Source organism: Marmota marmota, unplaced genomic scaffold, assembly GCF_001458135.2.
Source record: "Marmota marmota marmota unplaced genomic scaffold, marMar, whole genome shotgun sequence".
Lineage (NCBI taxonomy): Eukaryota > Metazoa > Chordata > Mammalia > Rodentia > Sciuridae > Marmota > Marmota marmota.
In genome coordinates this window covers 2,287,632-2,310,025 of record NW_025999895.1, presented here as the reverse complement: position 1 = coordinate 2,310,025, position 22,394 = coordinate 2,287,632, and the positions used below count along the sequence as shown (strand labels likewise).

The following is a 22,394-nucleotide window of genomic DNA, read 5'->3' as shown; positions in this document are numbered from 1 at the left end:
GGGGTCTGGCCCTCGCCGGGCCGCGCACTTCCAGCCTCGCCGCCGGCTCTCGTCCCGGGGACGCTGCCCTTTAAGGGAGCGCCGCCGCCTCGCGGAGAGGCGAGGTCCCTCGGGCGCTCCCCGGGTGCGCTCGCCTCCCCCAGCGCCTTCTGCCTTTCTATTTTTCGTACTCGGGGGTAGGAAGGAAGGACACCCTCCGGGAAGCGCTGGGCATCCTTGCTTGGCCAAGGGTTCCTCTCAGGACTCTGGGAAGAGGGCGCCCGAGCCCCCAACGCGGGAGATGGAAAGGCGGAGTCCCCAACCCCTGGCGTCCCGACCCAGCCTGCCACCCTCGGGGCCCACAGCCGTTAGGTCCCCGCACATCAGAGAGGCCCAGCTGGACGCACGTTACGCTACGGAAACTGAGCCCGGGCGGCGCAAAGCTCGGACGCGGCGGTGGAAGACCAGATTGATGCTTTAATGTACACTTTTGGTGTGATCCACGTGCACACGGATAGCTCAATGGCCGCGCCGCCCTGCGCGGGGCTCGGCCCCCGCGCCCCCGCGCGGTCCCGGCCCCGCCGGATGTTGACGGCGTCGCCTAGCAACACGAGATGGCGGAGCCGGGCGACCAGGCTGAAGGGTAAGCGGGGCCAAGGGGGCCGCCGGCCAGGGAGCAGCCCACCGCGCTCGTCCGCAGTTCACGCCGGGGTGGCCTCGCGTCGCCCCCTTCGCTCTCTTGCTCCTTTCCTCCCACTCTGTCCCTTCTCCCCACTCCCGGGGCTTTACCGACCCTCCGCGTCTGCCGCCCGCCCCTGCCCCTCTCCCTTCTCACCTCCAGTCCTTTGTCCTCCCCTACCCTCCCTCTTCCCCTACTCCAAGCGCTTTCCTCGCCTGAAGACCCCGGACTCGCGCGCCCCGCAGTAACCATGGCAACCACTGCGCTGCTGGGCTCTCGGGGCTGCGGAGTAGGGATTCCGTCCATGGGATGCTGGGGACACTTCTTGTGACAGGAACCTTAGCAGTCCCTCGCCTCTCTCCTGCAAGGACGGATTCCCAGTCACAGGCTGGGGGGAGACAGGCGGTCCCCAAATGTCAGCTCTGCCTGGGACCCAGCGCTTTCCCTGAGCGCACCTAGAGGGGCGTTAGGTAAAGACGCACGCTGCCAACCCTGCACTCTGCTATGCTTTATGTAAAAGGACAAACCCGATTTTAAAGAATCTGGACTTTTTGCGTAGACACCTCCGTACTGCTTCTTGTTTTGAAAAAGGGTAGGTCTCTATGAACTGATGGAACAATGTCCAGGTTGAGCCGAAAGAGAAGACTAAAAGTAAAACAATACATGCAGCACGCTCTAAGGGGTGGGGCGCGGGGTTTCGGGCTAAATGCATAGGAAAAAATCTGAAGGAATACAATTGTGTCCTAAATTGCCTCCTATTACCAGTGGTTATCTTGGGAAGGACGGGAAATCACAGCGGTTGTCGTTGTTTGTCCACAAGTATCTATATTGATTTGCTTTTAAAAGATTAGGTTTTAATTTTTAAAAAACATAATAGTTTAAATGTAAATCATAATGTTCTTGTTCTACGTAAACATTGGGAACAAAGAGTCTTTGGGGCTTCTGACCTTTTTGGTGCAATTTTTTGTGCTTTGTATTTACTGTCCCCAGTGTTGTCCCAGACACAGTATAGTCAAGGTGACCTTTCTGCAGTGCTCCTTTGATGTTTGGGTCATTGTGTTTTCCACTCATGCTCAGAGCTCTTGGCACCTGGAACACCTAGCAAGTGTGATCTAATGATGGGCAAAGTCCTGGCTGAGAGCCTAGGCAATAAGCTGACCTACAGAATTCAGGAGGGGGTACATGCCAACTGTGGGACTGTTTCCCTAAAACAGGTCTCACCTGGAAGGCCGATTGGCTTCTGGAGGAGAGGAGACACAGGAAACAGAAGTCCAAGCGGTAAAGTTCCCTCTGGGAAGAGTTGTTCTGGGCTTGTGTTTACCAGGAGGTAAGGGGGGAACTTGCTGGCCTCAGTTGTGTAAGGGTCCTTTCACCTGGCATGGGGGCACACTCAGTTCAGTTACAGGAAAACTGGTTTTCCTTCCACTTCATTTTAAAGGGCCTGCAATCAGCCAAGATATCCAGCTCTGGGATTGCCCTGAGTTTTCCAAGACTCATTTCCTGTAATGAAGTTGAGAGCATGGAGGCAAAACCGAGAGAGTAGACCCAGCTTGAGACCGGCTTAGTGATGGGAGGCGTGTGAAGGCATTTCCCGACTGAGCACAGCCCCTCCCAAGACCCTTTATACTTTGATCCTTGCTTTTTCCCTGTCATCCCGTTATAGGAATCACCACCGCTAGAGAACAATGACCAGATAAGCAAAGAGGCGGCGGAAGAGCAAATCACCACTGAAGGCGGAGGGGAAGTGGGAGGGGAAGGCTCAGATGAGGAGGACTTCGGTGAGGATGAGGAACAGTCCACGGAAGGACAAGTTGCTGTTGAAGATAACGCCGAGGAGGAAGACCTGCCCATTGGGGAAATCGTACCCTTTTCTAATGTGGAAGTCACAATGGTTGAAAGACGAATCAGCTCTGCACAGTCCATTCATTCAGATGCCAACCTTCAGGAAGAGCCAGAAGATGGAAATGGCCCTGAACATCTGCAGGAAAGCGTTGAAGATTCCTATCAAGAAGCCGTTGAGCCATCTGAATCAAAAGGGGCCATCTCCAGAGAGCCCAGTCTGCAGCAAGTCGCAGGCCCATCTGAGCAAACGGGCCCAGGTGCTTCTGAACCCACAGAGGACAGCTTGGTGAGTCGCCCTGGGTTCTATTTTGTGAAAACGTCTTACTGCCCATGTGGCTCATCACCCTATGTAAACAGCTTAAAGACACACTATAACCCAAACTGCAACCCCTGTTAGGATTCTGAAGCAAATTAAGCTTCAGAACCTACTAGCCTATTCCAAGAGATCCTGGACCTCAGTGCTCCCACACCCACAGTGGTTGACCTTCAAAGCCACCCTCCACATCAGGACATCCAGAGCAACATGAGCCAGGATGGTGGTCACAAGTCACAGGGCTCATGTGCTCATTTCAAGAGCATTTGAGATCTGGCTGGCGAGAAAGTGAAACTCAATTTCTTATTTTAATAAATTCCAGTTAATTTACATTTAAATGGCCACCTACTACTAGGGGTAACATATTGGACAGTGCAGTTCTAGGTGAAAAATAATGAGAATAGTTACATCCTCATTTTTTTTAGACAATTACCAACTTACAGGAAAAAATAATGTTACAATATAAGGCACATTTTATTTCCTCAGGCATTCAAAAGTAAGTTGCTGACCTGTACACGATCATCTCTGAATGATTTTATGTGTTTCCCACAAATAACCATTGAAATCTGAAAATTGAGAGTAGGGGTGTAGCTCAACAGTAGTGCTGGTCTAATATGCTCAAGGCCCTGAGTTCCTTCCCCAGCAGTAAAAATAATAATAATAATAACAATCTGGAAATTGTGTTGCTACATGATCAAATAAGTTTCAGCCTCATTCACATTTCACCTGATGCCCCGGTAACAACTTTTCTAGCAGAGAGGTCCTGTTTGGAATCACACATTGCCTTGACTCTCACATCCCTTTCGTCTTCTCTCTCTGTCCATTGATGACATTGACCTTGTGAAGACCAAGGACAGTTTCCTTGTACAATATCCCCACTGGGATTTGCCTGGGTTTTCCCATGAGGAGGTTTGGGTGACCATCTCTGGCAGGGACACCACAGAGGTGGTGCCCTGCTGTCCACTGCAACAACCAGGCAAGGCCAGGTCCAATACCCTAATTGACCATGTTCATTTTAACCACTTGAATGAAAAGTGCCAGGCTTCCTCATTGTGAAGTCAGTCTTTAATCTTTGCATTTAATAAAGTACCTTCATGGGAAGGTACTTTTTATTGCAATATGAAAATGAATGTGTATTTAGAATGAGAAAAAAATCACAACAGATTACTACCATTTATTCAGGACTTATTTCTCTTGGGTATTGTATACAGGTGTTGCACACCTTTTGCCAGAGTTGTCCCTAAATGTTTCTTATTTTTTTTTCAACTCTATTGTAAAGGGATTACAATGATTTGTTGCTGGTTTACAGAAATACAATTGATTTTTCTTTATTATCCTTACATTCTGCAAGGTTGCTCAACTCCCTTGTTAGGAGAATCCATAAGTTGTGGTTTTTTTTTTTTCCCCCAGAGATGATCCCATCTTCTGAGAATAAAGGCAGTTACTGTCTTCCTTTTCAATGTGGACACCTTTTATTTCCTTTTCTTGCCTGATTGCATTGGCTAGACCCACGAGCACAATGCTGATTATCTGGGGTGAAAGTGGACATCCTTGTCTTGTTCCTGATCGCCTGTGGAAATCTTTCAGTTTTTCACTGGTTTTTTTGTAGATGCTTTTTATCAGGTTGTTGTTAGAGTTTGGATGTGAGGTGTCTCCAAAATGCTTCTGTGAATGCAGAGATATTCAGAGGTGCAATGATTGGACTTTAAGAGCTGTAACCTAATCAGTTTATCCTAGTTTGAATGGACTGGCTAGGTGGTCCTGTTGGCAGGTGCGGTGTAGCTGGAGAAGGAGGGTCACGGAGACATGCTCTCTGTCTGTCTCTCTCTCTCTCTGCTTCCTGATGGCCAGGAGCTCACAGATTTCTCCCACCACCATTCCCTTTTGCCATGATGTTCTGCTTTGGGCTCAGGGCAATGGAGTTGGCTGACCGTGGACTGAGACCACTGAAACCATGAGGCCAAATAAACTTTGCCTCCTCCGAGTCGTTCTTTTTTAGCTGTAGTTGGACACAAGACCTTTATTTTATTTATTTTTATTTTCATGTGGTGCTGAGGATCGAACTCAGGACCTCCCACATGCTAGGCGAGCGCTCTACCGCTGAGCCACGGCCCAGCCCCTCTCTGAGCTGTTCTTGTCTGGTATTTTGGCCACATGACACAAAGCTTCCGGACACAGAGGTTGGGGGCAGGTCCCTTTATCCCTAGTTTGTAGGGTGTTAGGGTGTTTTGCTTTGTCTGTCAGAAGTATTGGATTCTCTCACATTCTTTGTGTGTCTGTGGAGAAGATTGTGTGGTGTTTGTCTTTCTTAGCTTTTGTTTATTTATCTGTCTATTTTTTTATTTGCGCTACTGGGGATGGAACCCAGGGCCTCACGCTTGCTAAGGCCTCTGCCACTCCCTACACACCCCGCCCCCTTTTTCCATTTTTAGGTTTTTAATCTAGTAGATTATACTGATTGGGAGCCTCACCCCCAGGCCCCTTAGTGGACTTACCAGTGTCTTCGACACCCCCCATATGACCCATCTCCCACTCCACTGCGTCTCCTTGCCCCTCCCCTGGCCTCCCCACCATCCTTGAGCTGTGAAACCTGCCCTAGGAGGAAGGCCGGCCTCACCACTTGTGTTGGTTCTGAGCTGGGGGCCTCAGCCCCAGCCCCCTGGGGGGGGGGGGAGCACAGCACTCGGACTCTGTGCTGTGCCTTGATGTCACCTGTCCTGACAGCAGCCCTGCAGGAGCCACCATTCCCCCATAGTACAGGTGGAGGCCTCCTTGCCCAGGCCAGGCCAGCCTCCCTGCAGACAGCAGCTCTTGCTCCGAGGGAAGCCGCCATCCCCCCCTTCCCCCATCCCGTGAAACCTGAGATTCAGTAACCCTGGAGAATCACAGCATTCAATATTTGATGAGCCTCAATTAAGCTTAATGATGACAAGTGACAAATGCGTGATGAAGCCGCCTTTAGGAGCTGGACGTCAGTGAGCGCGGGCCTCTGTGGGTGATCTACGCATCACTCCTTGCACTGTAGACCCTATTTGCACCCTTGGGCCCAGTTTCTGGAAAATTCACGGGGATGCAGTTTCCAAATAGGATCGACCAGAAGATCGGAGACAAACCCCGAGAGAGCCCCACTCCCCTCCCTCCTGCTGGCTCCCTCTTGGGAGAAAATAGGATAATGAGTGGACCCTGTGGGGTCCAACCGTGTGTGTGTGGACGTCACTGGCTTCTCATTAGGAGAAGCCCATTCTGGACACTCTGGAGATAGGCTCTGGCCACTGCACCTCCATAATGTCACTGTGGCTCTGGATGCTGCTGGGACAGTTCCTAGGGCTGGGGTGCAGCTCGGCGTTAGAGCGCCCACCTGGGCTGAGTGAGGCCCTGGGTTCCTCCCTATCACTGCAGGAAAAAGAAAGAAAGTGGGGAGAGGAGGAGGGGGGAGCATCAGGAGAGGGACGGCAGGGAGGGCACAGGCTGACAACTGGGACTCCAGCCTCTGCACAAACTTGGGTGAGCACTTCAGCTGCCACAGGCTGTTCTCCCTGTGGGTCATGGGGAGGGCCAGGGGGAGCGGATATGAGGGATCACTGTGAGCCACGGCCAGTATTCACCATTCAGTGGCAGCAGCGATGATGTCCATAATGATAATTGCTCTTTAAAAGCCAAAACAGCCCCAGCACCACTTAAAAAGACAGATAATAAAAGCCAAAGCAGAACCAGGTGTTTACGCCGAGGGAAGATATTTTATTATAAAATTCTTATAAAGATGAGTGGTTTGAAAGAAGAAAGAAGCTCTTGATGGCTGTGGAGACTTTCCAGCATGCTCAGGACAGGGGTCCCCCCCACAGGCAGACGGGCATTCAGAGTGAAGAATCCGCCCGTGTCCACACACCCTTGTGCAGGTACTTAGCTGTAGGTCCGGACCAACAAAGACCTTTCCCAGAATCCCTAAGGCAAGGGCTGGGTGTTTTCTATCTTGGCCATTTGCAAAAGCCAAATAACCTTCATGTCCAATTTTCTACTGCTTTAACAACTACGTTGCATTTGAACAACGTAATGAACCAAAATCAAATAACCTCCCTGTTGTGACTGAGTCCTTGTATTAATCAGCTTTTCGTCACTATAATGAAATGCCTGACCCAGGCTCCTTATGAATAAGAAGAGGTTTATTTAGCTCAGAGTTTTAGAGGCTGAAAGTCCACACAGCGTAGCACAGGCTCTGTGGGAGGGCCACCCTTGGCATGGATAGCTGTGGTGGGAAGGCGTGCAGGCGTAAGCAGAGGAATGGAGGGGCCAATCCATGAGAACCGCTCAAAGGGTCCCATGAGAACCTCCTCAGGGCACCCCCAGTGATGCAAGGACCTCCCACCGGGCCGGTCCCATCACAGTAGCCACATCCAGGGACACGCCTCTGCTCACGGAGCCCTTGTGGAGACTCAGACCATATCCCAGTCACACCAGCCCTCGCTGATTTGTTTTGACTGTTCTTGCCACAGACGGAAGCACAGAAAGACACCCCGCAGAAGGCCTTTCCCATGGGGACCCAACACCACGTCAGACTGAGCCTGGAGAACATCGCAGAGGAGCTTCCCCAGAGCACCCAGGAGCCAGGTGGGGCAGCGCCTGGGGCCGTCCTTGTTTCCTATGCTGGGGACTAAAGAAAGTCCTCCTCAGTAGACGCAGCACTCCCCAGCATTCCTCTGTTCTACTCAGTCCTTACTCTAACCCGCAGAGTAGGAACCAGGCTCCAAGCACCCCAGGAGCCAGTCAGTGATTTATCCAAGTCAGGATGGGGTCTTCATGCAGAGCCCGAGAGGCCCCACCCCAGTCCCTGCCTCCTGGTCCCTGGGGAGGAGCCCTGGCCCCAGCGTTATGCTGCCTGGCAAAGGCCTGCCAGGAGGGCCCGCGTTTTCACCTGGCTGTGGCAGCCCTGTGTGGGCATGGGGGCCAGATGGCAAGGTGCTTACTCCCCAGGGAACACCTGCCCACGAGCCCTCACACTGTGCACAAACGACCCGAGAACAGCACATGTCTAACCCCGTAAAAAACAGAGCAGGCCTCTCCCCCACCAGAGAGAGACACTGTTCCCAGAGCCTCCTTCATCGCTTCCCTGCTTTTTCAATCTTGCCAGCTGTTCCTCATTTAAAGAAAGCTCACCTCCAGGTCACCAGCAACACCCGCTTCTGGTCACTCGGGACACCGGGGCTTCTAGGAACAGGGACCGTGAACCACCTCTGAACCCTGAGCCTTGGTGGGGTGGTTTTCCCTTCTCTTTTTCATCGTGCCCCACAGTGGGGGCAGCTTTGCGGCTGCCTCCCCTAGAATACGATGTTTAGACCTCTTTCCAGCAACATTCTGGTTCCTCCCACAGAGGAGGGGCCCCAGGCAGGACCTCGGGAGGAACCCCTGACAGCCTTCCTGGACCGGATCCAACAACTGACCTCGGAGGAAGAGGCCCTGGAGGACAGAATCGAGTCCGACGAGAGTGAAGAGGCTGAAGAAGAGGCATCCCAACTGGTGGTTCTGGACCCTGAGCACGTAAGAAACGCTCCTGGGCTTTGCTCCCACTCTCCACGGGGGAAGAACGGCGTAGGCCTTGGACCCCCTGTGCTGTGTGGGTCTCACCTGCTCCCCAACGGTCAGCTGCACTTTGGGCCCACTTGGCAACAGCACTTTTCTTTTAGATGAGTGCACCTTTCCAGCCCAACCCTAACACTTGGGACAGACCACGCTGGGGCAGATCACTTGGGGGCGGCCACCCTGGACATGCAGGTGCTGAACAGGCCCCTGACCTCCACCCTCCCTTGCCAGGAGCACCCCCTTCCTTGTGACACCCAAAAATGTCTCAGACTGTGCTGAAGAGCTATGCTGGGGGCAGAATCACCCGGCCGAGAGTCACTGCCCTGAGTGCCCCAACCAGCTTGTAGTTCCTTGTCCCAGCCCCTGGCAGAAAAAAAGGGAATTTTGATTTTTGTAACCCATTTAGAAAGTTGTGATGCTCCAGGCAGCCTGAGGAAGGAGCGGGGTACACTGGGAAGTTCTTTGCCCATACCCCTGAGGCTGGCACCCTGGCCACTGGTCATACCACCACCCGCCCCAGGGAACACTAGGAAGGCCACCACAGCTCACTACCCTTTTGCCATTCGGTTCTGCAGTGCTCATCCAGTAGGACGCCGGGGCAGGAAGTGGGGCGCACGGCCATCTCTGTGCCCCCGCGCATGCACAGGAGGGAGGTGGGTGTCCCTGGACTAGGCCCTGCAGTCACTGGCACACGCTCTTCCATTGTCTTAGCCTCTGATGGTCAGGTTCCAGGCTGCCCTGAAGAGCTACCTTACCCGACAGATAGACAAGTTGAGGCTGGAACTTCAAGAGCTGGTGCGTATGGGTCCCGTCTCCCACCCAGGCTGGGCGCCGGCATCCCGTGACCCTGTTTCTCTCTGCGGCGCAGGAAGTGGCCACCAAGCAAAGCCACGCCCAGCGGCAGGAGCTGGGCGTCAATCTCTATGGAGTCCAGCAGCACCTAGCCCGCCTGCAGATGCAGCTGGAGAAGAGCCAGGACCGCCACTCGGTGGCCGCGTGTGAGAGGAGGCAGCAGGAGGAGGAGCTGCGGGAGGCGCGCGCGCTCTACGACAAGACCAACGCGGCCGCCAACCAGGAGCGCAAAAAGCGTAAGGCGCCTGCGCCACGTGTGCGTCCCCTCCCCTCCCCGTGCCGTGGTGGGTATCCAGCCCTTCCAACTACTTGTTTTTTAAAATGACCCGCGGGGACAGCCATCAAAGCCAAACGTGTGTGGGCATCGTGGAGGGGTTCCTGGTTTGTTTGTTTTTTAAAGGAAGACCCATAAATTTCTTTTTAAAAATCGGGCAAACCCTAAAACTGATAATAGTTCAGTAATCAGGGGTGGAGACTCAAAAACATGGGGATGGTGGGGTCTACCGAGGTCGGGTCCCAAGGAAGCTCAGAGCAGAGAGGGTAGGTAGGGTTTCATTCCCGGACGAGGCCGTGCTGAAGACGCAAAGGCTGGTCCCCGCAGCCCCGCAGCCAGGGATGGGGCAGCCTGATGGGAAACCAGGTAGCGGTGGCTCCGGGAGCCAGAGGAGCAGTGGCAAGGCCTGAAGCACTCCTGGTCCTGCACAGAGGGCACAGGGACGGTGAGCAGTGGCCTCCTCTTGTGGTCTCTGGGAGTCAAGTCCCCAACTTTCTTTGTCAACACTACACTAATGTAACAGGGAAATAGCCTAAAAAAAAATCTGGAAGAAAATAGCACCTTAGGTATATCCACCTGTTCTGGAAAGAAATACTTTGAGCCCTGAGAATTCAGGAGGGGTTTCCAGACCTTTCCAGGTCCAGGTCTGTGGTTCTGCCGGAGAGTCCGTGGGGCCATCAGCAATGGGCAGAGTTTGTTTGACTCATGGTTCTGGAGACTGGGAGCTCCGGGATCGAGGGCCAGCACCTGTGGAGTGCAGCATCCCACGGCAGCAGAGCAGAGGGGAGAGAGCAGGAGAGTGGGCCTGGCACCCCCCCCAGCCCTTCATGAGTGGCAGGAATCCGTCAGGAGTGGGTCCTGGTGACCGGAACACCCCACCACCCCTGGTGCCTTGGAGGTCACATTTCCAGCATGTACTCTTGAAGGACACATTCAGACCATAGCATTTATCAAAAATCTCTCCTCGTTACCTCCAAATCAACCCAAAAACAGAAGGCGACAGCCACACTGAAGCCAAGGAGCCACGTCTGGACTGTAGTGGAACTTGAAGGGGGACACTTGTCCCCACCTCACCCCTACAGTGAGCCAGGTACCATGGAGCTGGCCAGCTCCTCTCTGCCGCGGCCCTTCTGGAAACAGCCAGACACCTGTGGGGACCTCATGTGATGAGGGCAGGAACAGAAGCCACTCAGCCTGGCAGGGATGGCCGCGGTCAGCACACTTTTATCCTTCTCAGCTCCAAAAACTCAGTTACAGTTGTAGCCCTGGCCACAGGGCTGCTGCCAATGCACTGGCCCTTAGGTGACACCTGGTGCTTGGCCCCTCCTGAATGCCCTTGTCACCTACCTCAGCCACTAAACCTTCCCATCAAAACACGAGCCATCCGGGGGCTTGCGGCCAGCGCAGCCCACAGACGCGGAGCAGATCTGGAAGCAGACACACACCAGCGCGTATCCTGTGTGAGATTTCAGAGGACATGGCATGGTAAACGAGAACACAGGGTTAGGAAGAATGATCCCTGGAATTAAAAAATATAACCAGCTCCCAAAAGAGGCACCAAGCAAATGAATGTTGTTGGAACTGAGTTTGTGAACAGGCCAATTTGAGGAACCTGCCCTCGAACTGAGAAGGAGATAAGCAGGGAGAGATCTGGGAAAGTCAGGGTTCAGGAAGAAGCTTCAGGAGGTGAGAGGCAGTGACCAGTGACGCTCAGACCTGGCACGAGATGGGGAATGACAGACCTCCGCAGCAGGACAGCGGAATTAAGAATAAGCCTGGCTGGACGCGGCTGCTGGCATCTTCAGGTTCCAAAGGAAAAGGAGACGACGCTTCAGACATCTCCACAGGACGACTCCAGTGCCCGAGGAGGGAGCAGCAGCTGGTCCTGGTGGCTCTTGAACCCACATGGCCAAGGCTGGCCCTGGAGGGACCAGGGAGAGGTAGAGCACCCCTCCAGCCAGACCGGACTCCTGACTCGTCTGGTGGGGCAGACAGGCATGGCTCGTTGTGTTTCTTTTCTCCTCTCCTCCGTTTCCCCTTCCCTCTCCTTCTCCTTCTCCTCTGTTTTCAAGCGTGGCAGCCTGGTGACCAGTGTGGTGGTGCTCAGAGTTCTGAGGACTGGATACCCCCTGGACTGGATACCCCCGGTGGGCATCCAGTCCTTAGAACTACTTACTTTTAAAATGACCAATAAACTTGGGACTGGGGATGTGGCTCAAGTGGTAGCGCGCTCGCCTGGCGTGCGTGTGGCCCGGGTTCCATCCTCAGCACCACATACAAACAAAGATGTTGTGTCCGCTGAAAACTAAAAATAAATATTAAAATTCTCTCTCTCTCTCCTCTCTCTCTCTCTCTCTCTCTCTTAAAAATAAATAAATAAAATGACCAATAAACTTGACAGAATTCCTTCCTGTTGAATGAAGAGCAAAAGGGAGGTGACACAAAGCCACAGCGTGGGACCAAGAGCTGTGCCAGGGGATTTCTGCTTATTTCAAAGCGTCTGCGCATGGCTGACTCCAGCACTGTTGCTGCCCCTAACGGTGCTGCTCCGGGCAGGCGCTGATGGCTCTCCCAGCCCTCCAGGGGCAGAAATCTGAGGAACTTTCCAGGCCTGTCCTGCAGCGCTGCTGAGCACCACTGAACCAGCACACCCTGGAGCTGCCCATGCACACAGGTCAGGTTCAGCAGCACCTGAGAAAAGAAGCGCCTAGCCACCAAGGAGGGCTCTCTTCTGGACGTCAGGCATAATGCGGGACTGGGAACCTACCCAGTTAACTCGTTGAATTAAACCAAAGGAGGAAAAGAGGCCTCTGCATGGACGCCAAATGGGTGCTTGATAAACACCAGCCCACCCAGGCCTGAGTGCCCCCCTGAGTGCCTGCCAGGAGGCCCCAGCAGAGCAAGGGGCCCGGGAGACGGGATGCGGCAGGTGGTGGAAATGAATTGCGTCGAAGATTCACGATAACTGACTATGATGACGATGAAAAGCTAATAGGAGCAGGAATTCCATGGAGTAACTGGAGGCCAGATGTGCAGTTTCCTTCTACACGAGTAATACGCAGCCAGGGAGGATGATTTAAAAAGATGCCATCCCCAGGAGCTTTAGCAACCACAGGACCCTGGGGAACAAGTCCACAAGAACGGGGTGAGCCCGTCAGGAGAAAAACGATGCTAATGGATGACGCGGAGCAGACTTCACTGAATGGAGCAACCTGGTGGCTCCACGGGAAGGTGCTAATGTATCAATGTCACTTCTCTCTAAGTTAATAATAAATTTAGTGCGACACCAGCTAAGATCCATGTTGGGCTGTTTCTGGTGAGGTTGAGCTGATTGGCCAGTGTCTTACTTTGAAACAGCTATCATTCAGAATTGAAGATCTCCACGGTGAGAAGTGGTGAGAAGTGCCCCCACCCCACCACCCCAGCCCCAGGCCACCACCGAGGTTGGCTCAGGTGTCCTCCCTGAAGAGTACAGCGCTGCTCTCCTCCGAGTAACGTCTCCTGGAGGGTCCCGTCTCCTGGAGGGGGTCCCATTTCCACACATAGAGAGCTCTATGCCTTGAAAGTTGATTTGAAAATCACCTTGGAGGTCTAAATGCACAAGAGTACCCAAGAAACTGTGGAAAAGGAGACATCACGAAGGAGATGTCTGGTCAAGCGTGGAGGCTCCCTGGAACTCTGCCACGTAACAGGAGGGAGGAAAGCAGCCGGCAGTTCCAGGGAGGAACGGCCAGCGTTGGCGCAGAACACCTGCAAACGCGCTTTGGAATCAGCTACTGAAAGCCACCTAATCGTGCAGGCTGCTTTGTTTGAGTTGCTGAGTTTCTTTTCAGTGCTGGGGAGGGAGCCCAGGGCCTGGTGCGTGCTGGGCAAGCGCCCCACCGCCAAGCCGCACCTAGCCCCCCTGAAAGTTCTCCATCTTCTGAAAAAGAAGTGCTTTGTTCTCCGTAGTTCCCACTCCAGGGAAATAAGTTTAGGTACAGTAAAGATTTAAGAAATTCACAGAAGCACGAGAAGAACATGCCAGGTCATCCCTCGTCACCTGGGGTGCAGAAGGTCTTCAGGCACGATGTGGAGCACAGAGGCTGGAGGGGAGGGCTTGGGCGGGTGGGATTACAGAAGAGCTGAAAACATCCCTGTCAAGAATCACAAATGGGGACAAGCCACTTGAGACGTCAGTGATGACATCCAGCCCCCCAGCACACAGCCACAAATGCGCTGGCTCCCAGCTGCACCTGTCAGAGGGTCTGGCACGCAGTCCAGGCTCCACTCAGGACCCGGCAAGGCCAAGTCGGTGTGGTGACCGTCCTCCTAGTGAAGTTCCCGGGGAACTCTGCTCCCGAGCTTGTTCCTGTCGCTGGGGGTCTTCAGGCCCCTGCACCTGTGAGGCTGAGCCCCCTTCTCTGCTGACTGCCACAAGGCTGTGCCCAGCTCCTGCATTCGCCGCACAGACCCTCCCCTCCCAGCCAGCCTTGGAGACTGTCCATCCTTCCCGCTGTGACTTCCCCTTTACCACCATCCTCAGGGAACACTGGCTCTTAGGGGGTCACCTGCCAGCCCAGGCCACCCGGTGACCTCCCTTGTGGCATCAGTAACATGATCACAGAGTAGCCCCAAGAGGCAGAGATGTGGGAGCCATTTGAAAATGCTGCCCACAGCGTTTTTGTTACACAAGGAAGACCACCTACATTCCAGTAGGAGAAGGGGCAGGGAGACGGGCGGGCAGGGCAGTTAGGGAGGAGAAGACCCCTGGTGCCAAAAACAGAAGGGTTCACCTTGGCTGACAGGGAATGAACCTTTAAAAGGACGTCTAAAACCTTGACTTAGCTGCTCACACGGCAGAGGGTGGGATGGGTGCCCTTAAGGACGCGTGGAACACACACCTGGTGTGTGAAGGTGGTGAAGTGGTCTGCTCAGTGCCATGCCAAGTCCCACGGACCGGTGGCTGAAACCAGAGGTTCATTTCTCACAGCCCTGGGGGCTGGACGTCCCCGATGGTGGTGTTGTGGGGCTGGCTCCTCAGTGTGCGATGGCCTCTCCTCCTGAGTCTCTCAGGGAAACCCCTCTGTGTCTTGGTCTCTTATGAGAACACAGGCTGGGCCAGGGCTACCCTAGTGCCCCACTTGGCCTTGGCACCTCTTTAAAGGCACTATGTCCAGGTGCAGTCACATTCGGAGGAGCCCAGGGGTCAGGATGTCCGTGATCCGGAGCAGAGCTCAGCCCTGCGCAGAGCTTCCGTTGGCTCTGTCTCCTTGAAGGACAGTCAGGCAGTGCTTGCCCAGACGCAGCATGGACGCCCTGGCACACCCATGCTCCCTGGCAAGAGCAATCTCAGATGACAGCGAACTGTGCGCAAGGGAGCAGGCCATAGCTCAGAGGTGGAGCCTGGGCGCCATCACCAAGGGCAGTGACTGGCAGTCACCACAACAGAGACTGCCCGAGTAGGTCCGAGAGAGGGATAAAGACCCCAGAAGAGAAGAGAACGCTCCCTTCCAGGGCCTAACGAGTCCGTCAGAGGAATGGAGTCCTGAGCAGGAGAAGAGGAGAAATAGAGAAATCGTGGATGAGGAGCGTCCACGTTGGTGGAACTGTCACCCCACAGGTCCCAGGAGAGCTGCCCGGTGCCTCACCGTCACACTGATGAGAACCCAACCCTGAGGCAGCCGGAGGGAGCCCCGACACAGCCAGCCAGTCTCCCTGAGGGGCTGCCGCCGCCCCGCTCCTGCCTCCGGATCCTGTAGACAGGAGCGAGCGTTCACAGCGCTGGAAATTCCACGGTCACTGGGCCTTTAAAAGCATCTTCTTTTGGAGCTTGGGCTGTGTCCTTCGAGGGCAGCCCTGAGCCTCTGGTGGGTGCGCTCTGCCCTGGCGCACGCTATGCCAGGGAGCAGCGATTCTTTGTTGAGGCACAGCTGCCCAAACAGGTGGCCATTCCAGCAGCCTCACCATCAATCTCATGGGACTCTCCTTAAAGGGAATCCATTCCTTGGGGTCCAGTCTTTTGGGGGAACACAGATAAAAACCGTTCTCCAGCTCTGAGTGGGGATGGGAAGTACTGCCTGCTGGAGGCCCAGCCTGGGGGCCGCCTCACCCTGGGGCCCGCACTGGCCCTGGTCAAAGCCTGGGTCTTTGTGGTTCAAGCACAGTCCCAGCCCACCTGGAAGCATGGTCCCCGGCCCTGCCCGGTGATGGTGGAGGTCCCGGGTGCTGCCCCTCCCCTCCTTCCAGGCCACGCAAAGCGCGGGAGGAGCTGACGGCCTGCTCCTGACTCCGCAGTGGCAGCCCTGCAGTTGGAGATGGAGAGGTTGGCCCTGAATCTCTTCTACATGCAGAACGTGGACCAGGACGTGCGGGACGACATCTGCGTGATGAAGCAGGTGGTGAAGAAGGCCGAGGTGGAGCGCACTCGGGCGGAGGCGGAGAAGAGAAAGCAGGTGCGCCGAGGGTCCCGCAGCCGGTCATCTCTGAACCTTCCCTGGGCTGCTCACAGGGCCCTGCCAGTGGAGAGGACGAGGCAGCCTGGGCGCTGACTTGAGTCGGGTTGTGGATGTGGTCCTCAGGTGTGGACAGGTCTTCTCTGAGCACCTTCTCATCCTGAACCCAGGACCTGTTCGTGGACCAGCTCACCATGCGGACCAGCCAGCTGGAAGACGACATCTCTCTGTTCGAGGCGCAGTACCTTGCCCAAGCTGAGGACACCCAGATCTTAAGGAAAGCAGTGAGTGAGGTAAGAACGCCCCTGACACCCCCACTCCTGGGCCGTGGAGTCTTCTGGGCTGTGCCACCATTGATGCCACCATTGACGAGTGACTGCAAACGGCCGCGAGTCCAGAGAGTCAGAACGCCGGGCCTTGCCCATCTGCCCATCTCCTTTAGCCTCTGGGAACCCCTGGCCGTGCCCATGGTGAGGTCCAGCAGGTGCCCCAGGGCCCTAGGACAGGGCGTGGAAGTTCTGCCAGGAAGTGAGGCAGTTCTAATGCTGGGGGACCCTTGGCAAGTCCTGAGCTGGCTGCCAGCCTCTTAAGTCTTGGTGACAGTTCTCAGCCCTGGGGTGGCCGGCACTCCCAGGCAGTGCCACCGTCTGCCCCAGGAGGAGGAGGGTCACAGAGGTGAGCTCCTGGGTAGGAGCTGTGGCTGTCAACCAGGAACCAAAGTGACCTGGCTGGGGTTTACCTGAGTTGCTGTCTGCATTCGCTAGTGCAGGAATGACTCAGAAGTCATCGAACACAAGAAGAGGGGACTTGAAGGAGGGACAGCAAGCCTGGTCCAGGGTGGCAGGAGGAGGGTGTGGCATCACCAAGCCGTCTGTCCTGTTCACCTGGGAACACCATCAACCCAGGGTGGGTTCCATTCACACCTCAGGGGGAAGCTGAGCCTCTTGGTTAAGAAAGTGCTTCTGGAGTTTTCCAGCCAGGAATCGGGGCAGGGAAGGTCCGGTGGGGCAGCCAGCTGACCCATACCTGGGACGGAAGGATTCCCAGCACGTGGGCCTGAACCCAATAGAGTCCTGGGCCAACTGGGACAGGGTCACCCTCGTGCTGCCCCCCCCCCAGGTACTAAAACACACTGGAATGAGGTAGGGAGCCGACAGAAAATGTGGGTCCAGTGGAGTCTGCTCACGGGCGGTCCCCAGGGAAAATCAGCCCTTCCCTCACACCAGCCACCACAGCAAGTTCCAGGGGGAATCAAGTATGTGAACGGGGAATGGACCAGGAGGTGAAAGGAAACATCTATATAATCCGGGGCTGAAGGGGCCTCTCTCAGCATCACCCAGAGCAGAACCGTCCCAGAAAGGGTGGAAGGACCACAGCAGCCACGAAACTCTGCAGTCGAGGACCCCGTGAGCTACACGCAGACAGACAGCCCTCTCGCTCGAGTCAGTCGGGGGCACAGCACCTCACCCCAGGAGGCTCTGTAGAAGAGGTTTATTTGGGATCAAGGTCCTGCCTCTGGGGACCATCTTTGGCCCAAGGTCAAGGTCCTGCCTCTGGGGACCGCCCTCTTGCTAGCACAGTCCCAAGGTGAGAACAGGGTGCCTGAGGCCCAGGGCGAGCTTTCATGGGCAAAATCTCCCCAGAATTGCAGCCTTTCTCCACCTGTGAGGGCGGGCAGAGCCCTGGTCACACCCTCAGGGTCCCGCCTGGTCCCTCCCCTTGATACCCAGCGTGGGCGTTGGATCTCATCATGAGTTGGGGAGGGACGGACCGCTGCCCACCACAGAGGGTGTGAGGAGGCCTGGAGAATCCCCAGAACCCAGCGCCCTGGGGCGACGCTACAGGGTTTCTGCTTTCTTGAGGCCTGTTTGCACCTTTGCCCCCCATCCTGGCATGCCTCCACCAGGACAGGGGCCTCCCAGGGCTTTGATTTTCCTTCCTGGGCCAGCAGGTGCCCCGGATGCTCCTCTGGTGAACTGAGAAGCCAGTGAGCAGCTGATGGAAAAGGCGGGCCATCCCCACTGAGCTGGCAAGGGCCGAGGAGCCAGAGGGAAGCCCAGCCTCCACCCTGGACCTCCACCCCGGGCCTCCACACAGGGTCCCTCCCTGCTGTCAAGACCCTTATTGAGGACAACACTTAATTTGTAGCAAAATTAACTCCCCTTCCCCCAAATATCACTACTTGGACTTCATTCCAAGGAAACTACTAAAACACACTCAAACGACACGTTGATACTTTAGAAAAGCCATAGAGAAAATGAAAAGCGCCTCACTGGGAAGACAGGCTCCACCCCTGTTAGAAAGAACACACTTGGGCCAACCAGGCGGCAGCCGGCAGCCTTGGGGACTCCCAGCCGCGAGCACCTCAGCCCCTGCCAGAGGCTTGAAGGGATTCCAGGCTTCCTTGAAGCCCGTTTGGCTTCCTGTTACCCCTTGCTGTTGCGTGACAAGAAAGAGGGCAGACGGGGGGAAGAGGCGGCTCCCGGGAAGCCCTCGCCCTCACCTGTGCCTGGCCCCTCCCGCGGCAGGCCTGCGTGGAGATAGACGCCATCGACATGGAGAAAAAGCGCATCCTGCGGCAGTGGTCCACCAGCCTGGTGGGCATGAGGCACCGCAACGAGGCGCACCGCACCGTCACGGAGGCCCTCAGGTATGGCCACACCGGGGTCACCCGTCCCGGGGAGCAGCAGCCAGGTGGCAGGCGGGCGGGGGAACGCGAGGGCATTGGGCAGTCTAGCAGGCCCCCTCAGTCCCACCTCTCCAGGTCCCCGGATCTCCAAGGTTCCCACTCTCGAAGGCCCTGGGGCAGCAAGGCTCCTGCTCAGATTTCCTGGCAGGATTAGGGAAAGGGAAAGAGAAGGGGTGGACCCTGGGACACAGCCTCCCCTTGATGGGCAGACTCCCCTCCGGAGGCAGAAACCCCCTCCCTCCTGACTGTTCCGCCTGGGGGATGCCGTCCACCCAGAATCCCCAGTTCCACTCCCATGGAAGGGTGGGAGGAGGCTGCTCTGAGACAGGGGATGTTGGAGACGTGGGTGCTGCGTGGATTCCCAAAGCCACCCAGGGACAGGGCCTCTGGACCTGGGACCCGGAAAGCTGGGTTCTGGAGGTGGCATGTGGCTCCCGCGTGGCACGCTCTCGCCACGGCTGTCCTGTCGTTGCCACCTCTGGCACCCACGGGGGCAGTGCAGAGCGGGCCCTCGGGTCGAGGAGCGAACGCCTCTGCCCGCAGCGAGCCTGGTGCCGTCCGGGCAGCCAGGAGAACCAGGTGCTGTGATTTTTAAAATGCTGAGGTGTATGCGATTGTTCTTAAAAGGCGATTCAACATGAATCATGCTGGATTAAAAGTCCTCACTCCTCCTCTTCCCTCCATCAACAAAACAAAGCCAAGGGGCCTCTGGAACATTCTGTCTGAAGACTCATTTCCCTTTAAATATATAGGAAGAGGAGCCCAGGCCAGTTGTGGCCGGACAGATGTCTCCCTGCCCTGCAGGGGCTAACTGGTCTGCAAATCTCGGCCACCTGCCCAACGCTGGTGCTCAAGGCCATCTGACCACTTGCGTGTCTCAGACGCAAGCGGCAGGTTTGGCTCGGGTTCTAAGCGCCTGGCCTTCCCTGTCTGCCTTATTCTGCTGTCTCTCCAGGCAGCTTTCGGGGTCTTGCCCGCTATCCTGAATGGCAGGGGAAACCTGAACCGTGGGACTCAGCTGTCACACTGCTCCAGAGGGAAGCAGAAGGTTGGCCTCGGGGACTTCCTTCCCCTCAGTCCTGACCAGGCAGAGGTGGCTCAGCCCCGCGAGCCGCCCCCCCCCCTCCCCCCGCTGCTCTCACCCGCGCTGGGACCAGGGTCCTGTGCGCTGTGGCCATCAGCAGAACCGCCTTGTGCTCCTTGTTAAATCGAGTGGTCCACCTGAGGGTTCTTTTTATATTCTGCAGACTAGTTCTTTCTTAGATGTGTGTTTTGAAATATCTCCCTCCGGTCCGTGGCTCATCTTCTCTTCTCTTAACAGTGTCTTTGAAGAAACCCAAAAAGAGGTCTAAATTTTTTGTCAATTTCTTCCTTTTCTGGTTTTTGCTTTTTTATGGGGGTGCTGCCTGCCCCGGGGCTGTGGCGGCTGTCTCTGTTTTCTGCACGGGCTCCTGGTGGTGGCTCTGATGGTCAGGAGTGCCATCCACTCCGTTGCGTTTTGCCGTGTCTGGGGGCGGGGGGGTCCTGGCCAGCTTCTCTCCTTGATGCTGTGTTTGTGGAATCCGTTCTGTTCCGCTGGTGTCTGTGACTGTGCTTTCGCCAGACCACCCTGTGCTGATAACTGTGGCTTTGTAGGAAGGATGGCGATCACAGTCGCCGTGGACAGTTCCCCTCCCCCTGGACCTGATAAGTTAATTCTAACATGTATTTGGAAACCTAAAGGAGTTAGAATTGCCAAACTAATTTTGTAAAAGAACAACCAAGACTCCCTGTGTCTGATTTCAGCACCGTTGTCCAGAATCTTCAAAACTCGATGTTGACCGTAGGCGTTTCCACTGTGGGAGGCTGAGGGGAGGGAGCCACAGAACTTAGAGGGATCCGCCTCACATTCCTCCAGCCGCACCACTAACTGCAAGTCTCTTAAATGGTCCATGCTGCAGTGTGGGGGCCAGTACCCTGCTGACCGCCCGTGTGACTCAGGCAGGAATGGTGCTTCCTCTCTAGGGCTGTTGTGAGGGAGGAGGACGGCGGGCAGTGGAGCCCAGCAAAAGGCCTGGCCCTCCCTTGTTCCCTTCTCCCGTCGTCACGACACGGAGTCTCACGCGTGGGCTTTCAGTGGTCATGGTTCTGTGGGTACGTTAGAAAACAGCAGTCAAATGGGCTTCGATCAGAAGAGTTGTTTCCTGACGCATTTCTCTGCACGCCGTCCACTTGGTGAGGTCTTCAGAGCCGGGTGTGGCTGCGTGCCTTGGTCCCTGATGTCTGTCCCGCAGGTCACTGACTGTGCTGTCTTGCCTTCTGCAGAGAATGCCAGCACCAAGCCAAGTCCGTCGACAGCGAGCTGGAGGCCTACAAGAAATCCATCATGAAGGAGGAAGAAAAGAATGAGAAGCTGGCCAGCATCCTGAACCGGACAGAGACGGAGGCCAACCTGCTGCAGAAGCTGACCACACAGTGCCTGGCTAAGCACGAGGTTCTGCAGAATGAGTTCAACACCTACAGGCTCACCCTGCAGAACACAGAGGACGCCCTGAGCAAGGGCCACCAGGTGCGGTGGTGCCCCCCCCCCGCTGCAGGTGGAGGCCCTAGCCAGCCCTCACGGGTCCACCCTGAGGCACTGTCCACCCATGGCTCTTCCTTTCCAGGAGCATGCAGCTGTTACAAGCGAGCTGCAGAGTATCCAGCAGACCACCCACCAGGAGCTGGACCTGCAGCACAGGATGGACGCCTCCATCATGGACAAGCTGCAAGAGCACATGACCTCCAACAAGATGACCAAGTACTTCAAGCAGCTCCTGCTGAGGCTTCAGAAGAAGAAGACCAACATGGTAGGGCAGCACCTCCCTGAGCGTGGGTGTGGAGGCAAGGGTCTCCTGATGCCCACACATGGCACAGGAGGTGCCCACAAAGGGGCACGGAAGGGCGGCAGGGCGTGACAGAGGGGACCTCTCATCCCCACCACGATGGCCCCTCTCAGAGCCCCGCCATTCCCTCCTGGAAACGTTTCTGTGCACAAACACACTCATCCTCGCACACACCAGTGCAGGCTCACACACACACACACACACACTCGTCCCCATTCATACACATGCTCACGCACATGTACACGTACGCACACCCACGCACACACTCACACTCCTGCAAACACGCGTGAACACACCCCAGACACATGGCCTCTCATCCGATGCCTTCCTCTCGCCCCATTTGAACCCACATTGCCTAAGTTTTGCTGGACGGTGACACAGGGGACAGTGCGTGGATGCTGCATGGTTTCCTCCACTGCAGCGACGGTTTCGCACAGAGCCATCCCATGCCGCTGAGTACCCTTGGCCCAGCGACTCTTCATTCCTGCCTTACATTCCGCGCTCCCTTCAGGAGTGCTCTTGTTGGAAGCTTTGGGCTGCTTCTAGGCTCAACGCCACCACAGCCCTGCGCTCTGCGCTCTGTGTACAAGTCCTTGTCCACCCTTCTGAAGGCAATGGCCAGAGCCAGGGTCCTGGGCCCAGGGCATGAGCATTTTAGGTGGCTACACGCTGCCTGGGAGCGTCACTTTCCACCACCACCCAAGGACAGGGAACCCCCAGCTGTGAGCTCACTGGGGTCTCAGTGGCTGTTGGGGGTCCCTCATGTCCTTAGAGAAAAGATTCCTTACTTCAATTCTTTGTTCTCTGGCTCTTCCTATGGTGTGACCCTGGGAGTCCTGCCCTGAGGAGGTTCCTGTGGAGGACGCTCAGAGGCTGCTGCAGCCACCTTATCAG

General features: G+C 55.8%; 2 protein-coding genes across 5 annotated transcripts in view; one reads left to right on the top strand and one right to left on the bottom strand.

The window, feature by feature from the left end:
- Tbc1d16 (TBC1 domain family member 16) overlaps positions 1-7,636 on the bottom strand; it is a 78,059-nt gene extending 70,423 nt beyond the window's left edge. For all 3 annotated transcript variants that reach the window (XM_048797555.1, XM_015504094.2, XM_048797558.1), the window contains exons 1-2: positions 7,631-7,636; positions 5,211-5,213 (exon numbers count right to left, since the gene is read on the bottom strand). The gene's annotated coding sequence lies outside the window, so the exon portion shown is untranslated. The remainder of the gene's footprint in view (positions 1-5,210; positions 5,214-7,630) is intronic.
- Ccdc40 (coiled-coil domain containing 40) overlaps positions 41-22,394 on the top strand; it is a 33,869-nt gene continuing 11,515 nt past the window's right edge. Inside the window, exons 1-12 of one of the 2 annotated variants that reach the window (XM_048797551.1) lie at positions 41-622; positions 1,873-1,936; positions 2,322-2,786; positions 7,304-7,418; positions 8,179-8,345; positions 9,099-9,182; positions 9,256-9,475; positions 15,790-15,947; positions 16,118-16,240; positions 18,476-18,597; positions 20,941-21,184; positions 21,282-21,464. In XM_048797551.1, coding sequence (XP_048653508.1) covers positions 594-622; positions 1,873-1,936; positions 2,322-2,786; positions 7,304-7,418; positions 8,179-8,345; positions 9,099-9,182; positions 9,256-9,475; positions 15,790-15,947; positions 16,118-16,240; positions 18,476-18,597; positions 20,941-21,184; positions 21,282-21,464 — 1,974 coding nt within the window. In that variant the 5' untranslated portion in view covers positions 41-593. Of the gene's footprint in view, positions 623-1,872; positions 1,986-2,321; positions 2,787-7,303; positions 7,419-8,178; positions 8,346-9,098; positions 9,183-9,255; positions 9,476-15,789; positions 15,948-16,117; positions 16,241-18,475; positions 18,598-20,940; positions 21,185-21,281; positions 21,465-22,394 lie in introns of those variants that run through there. The other variant, XM_015504093.2, reaches the window with a different exon arrangement.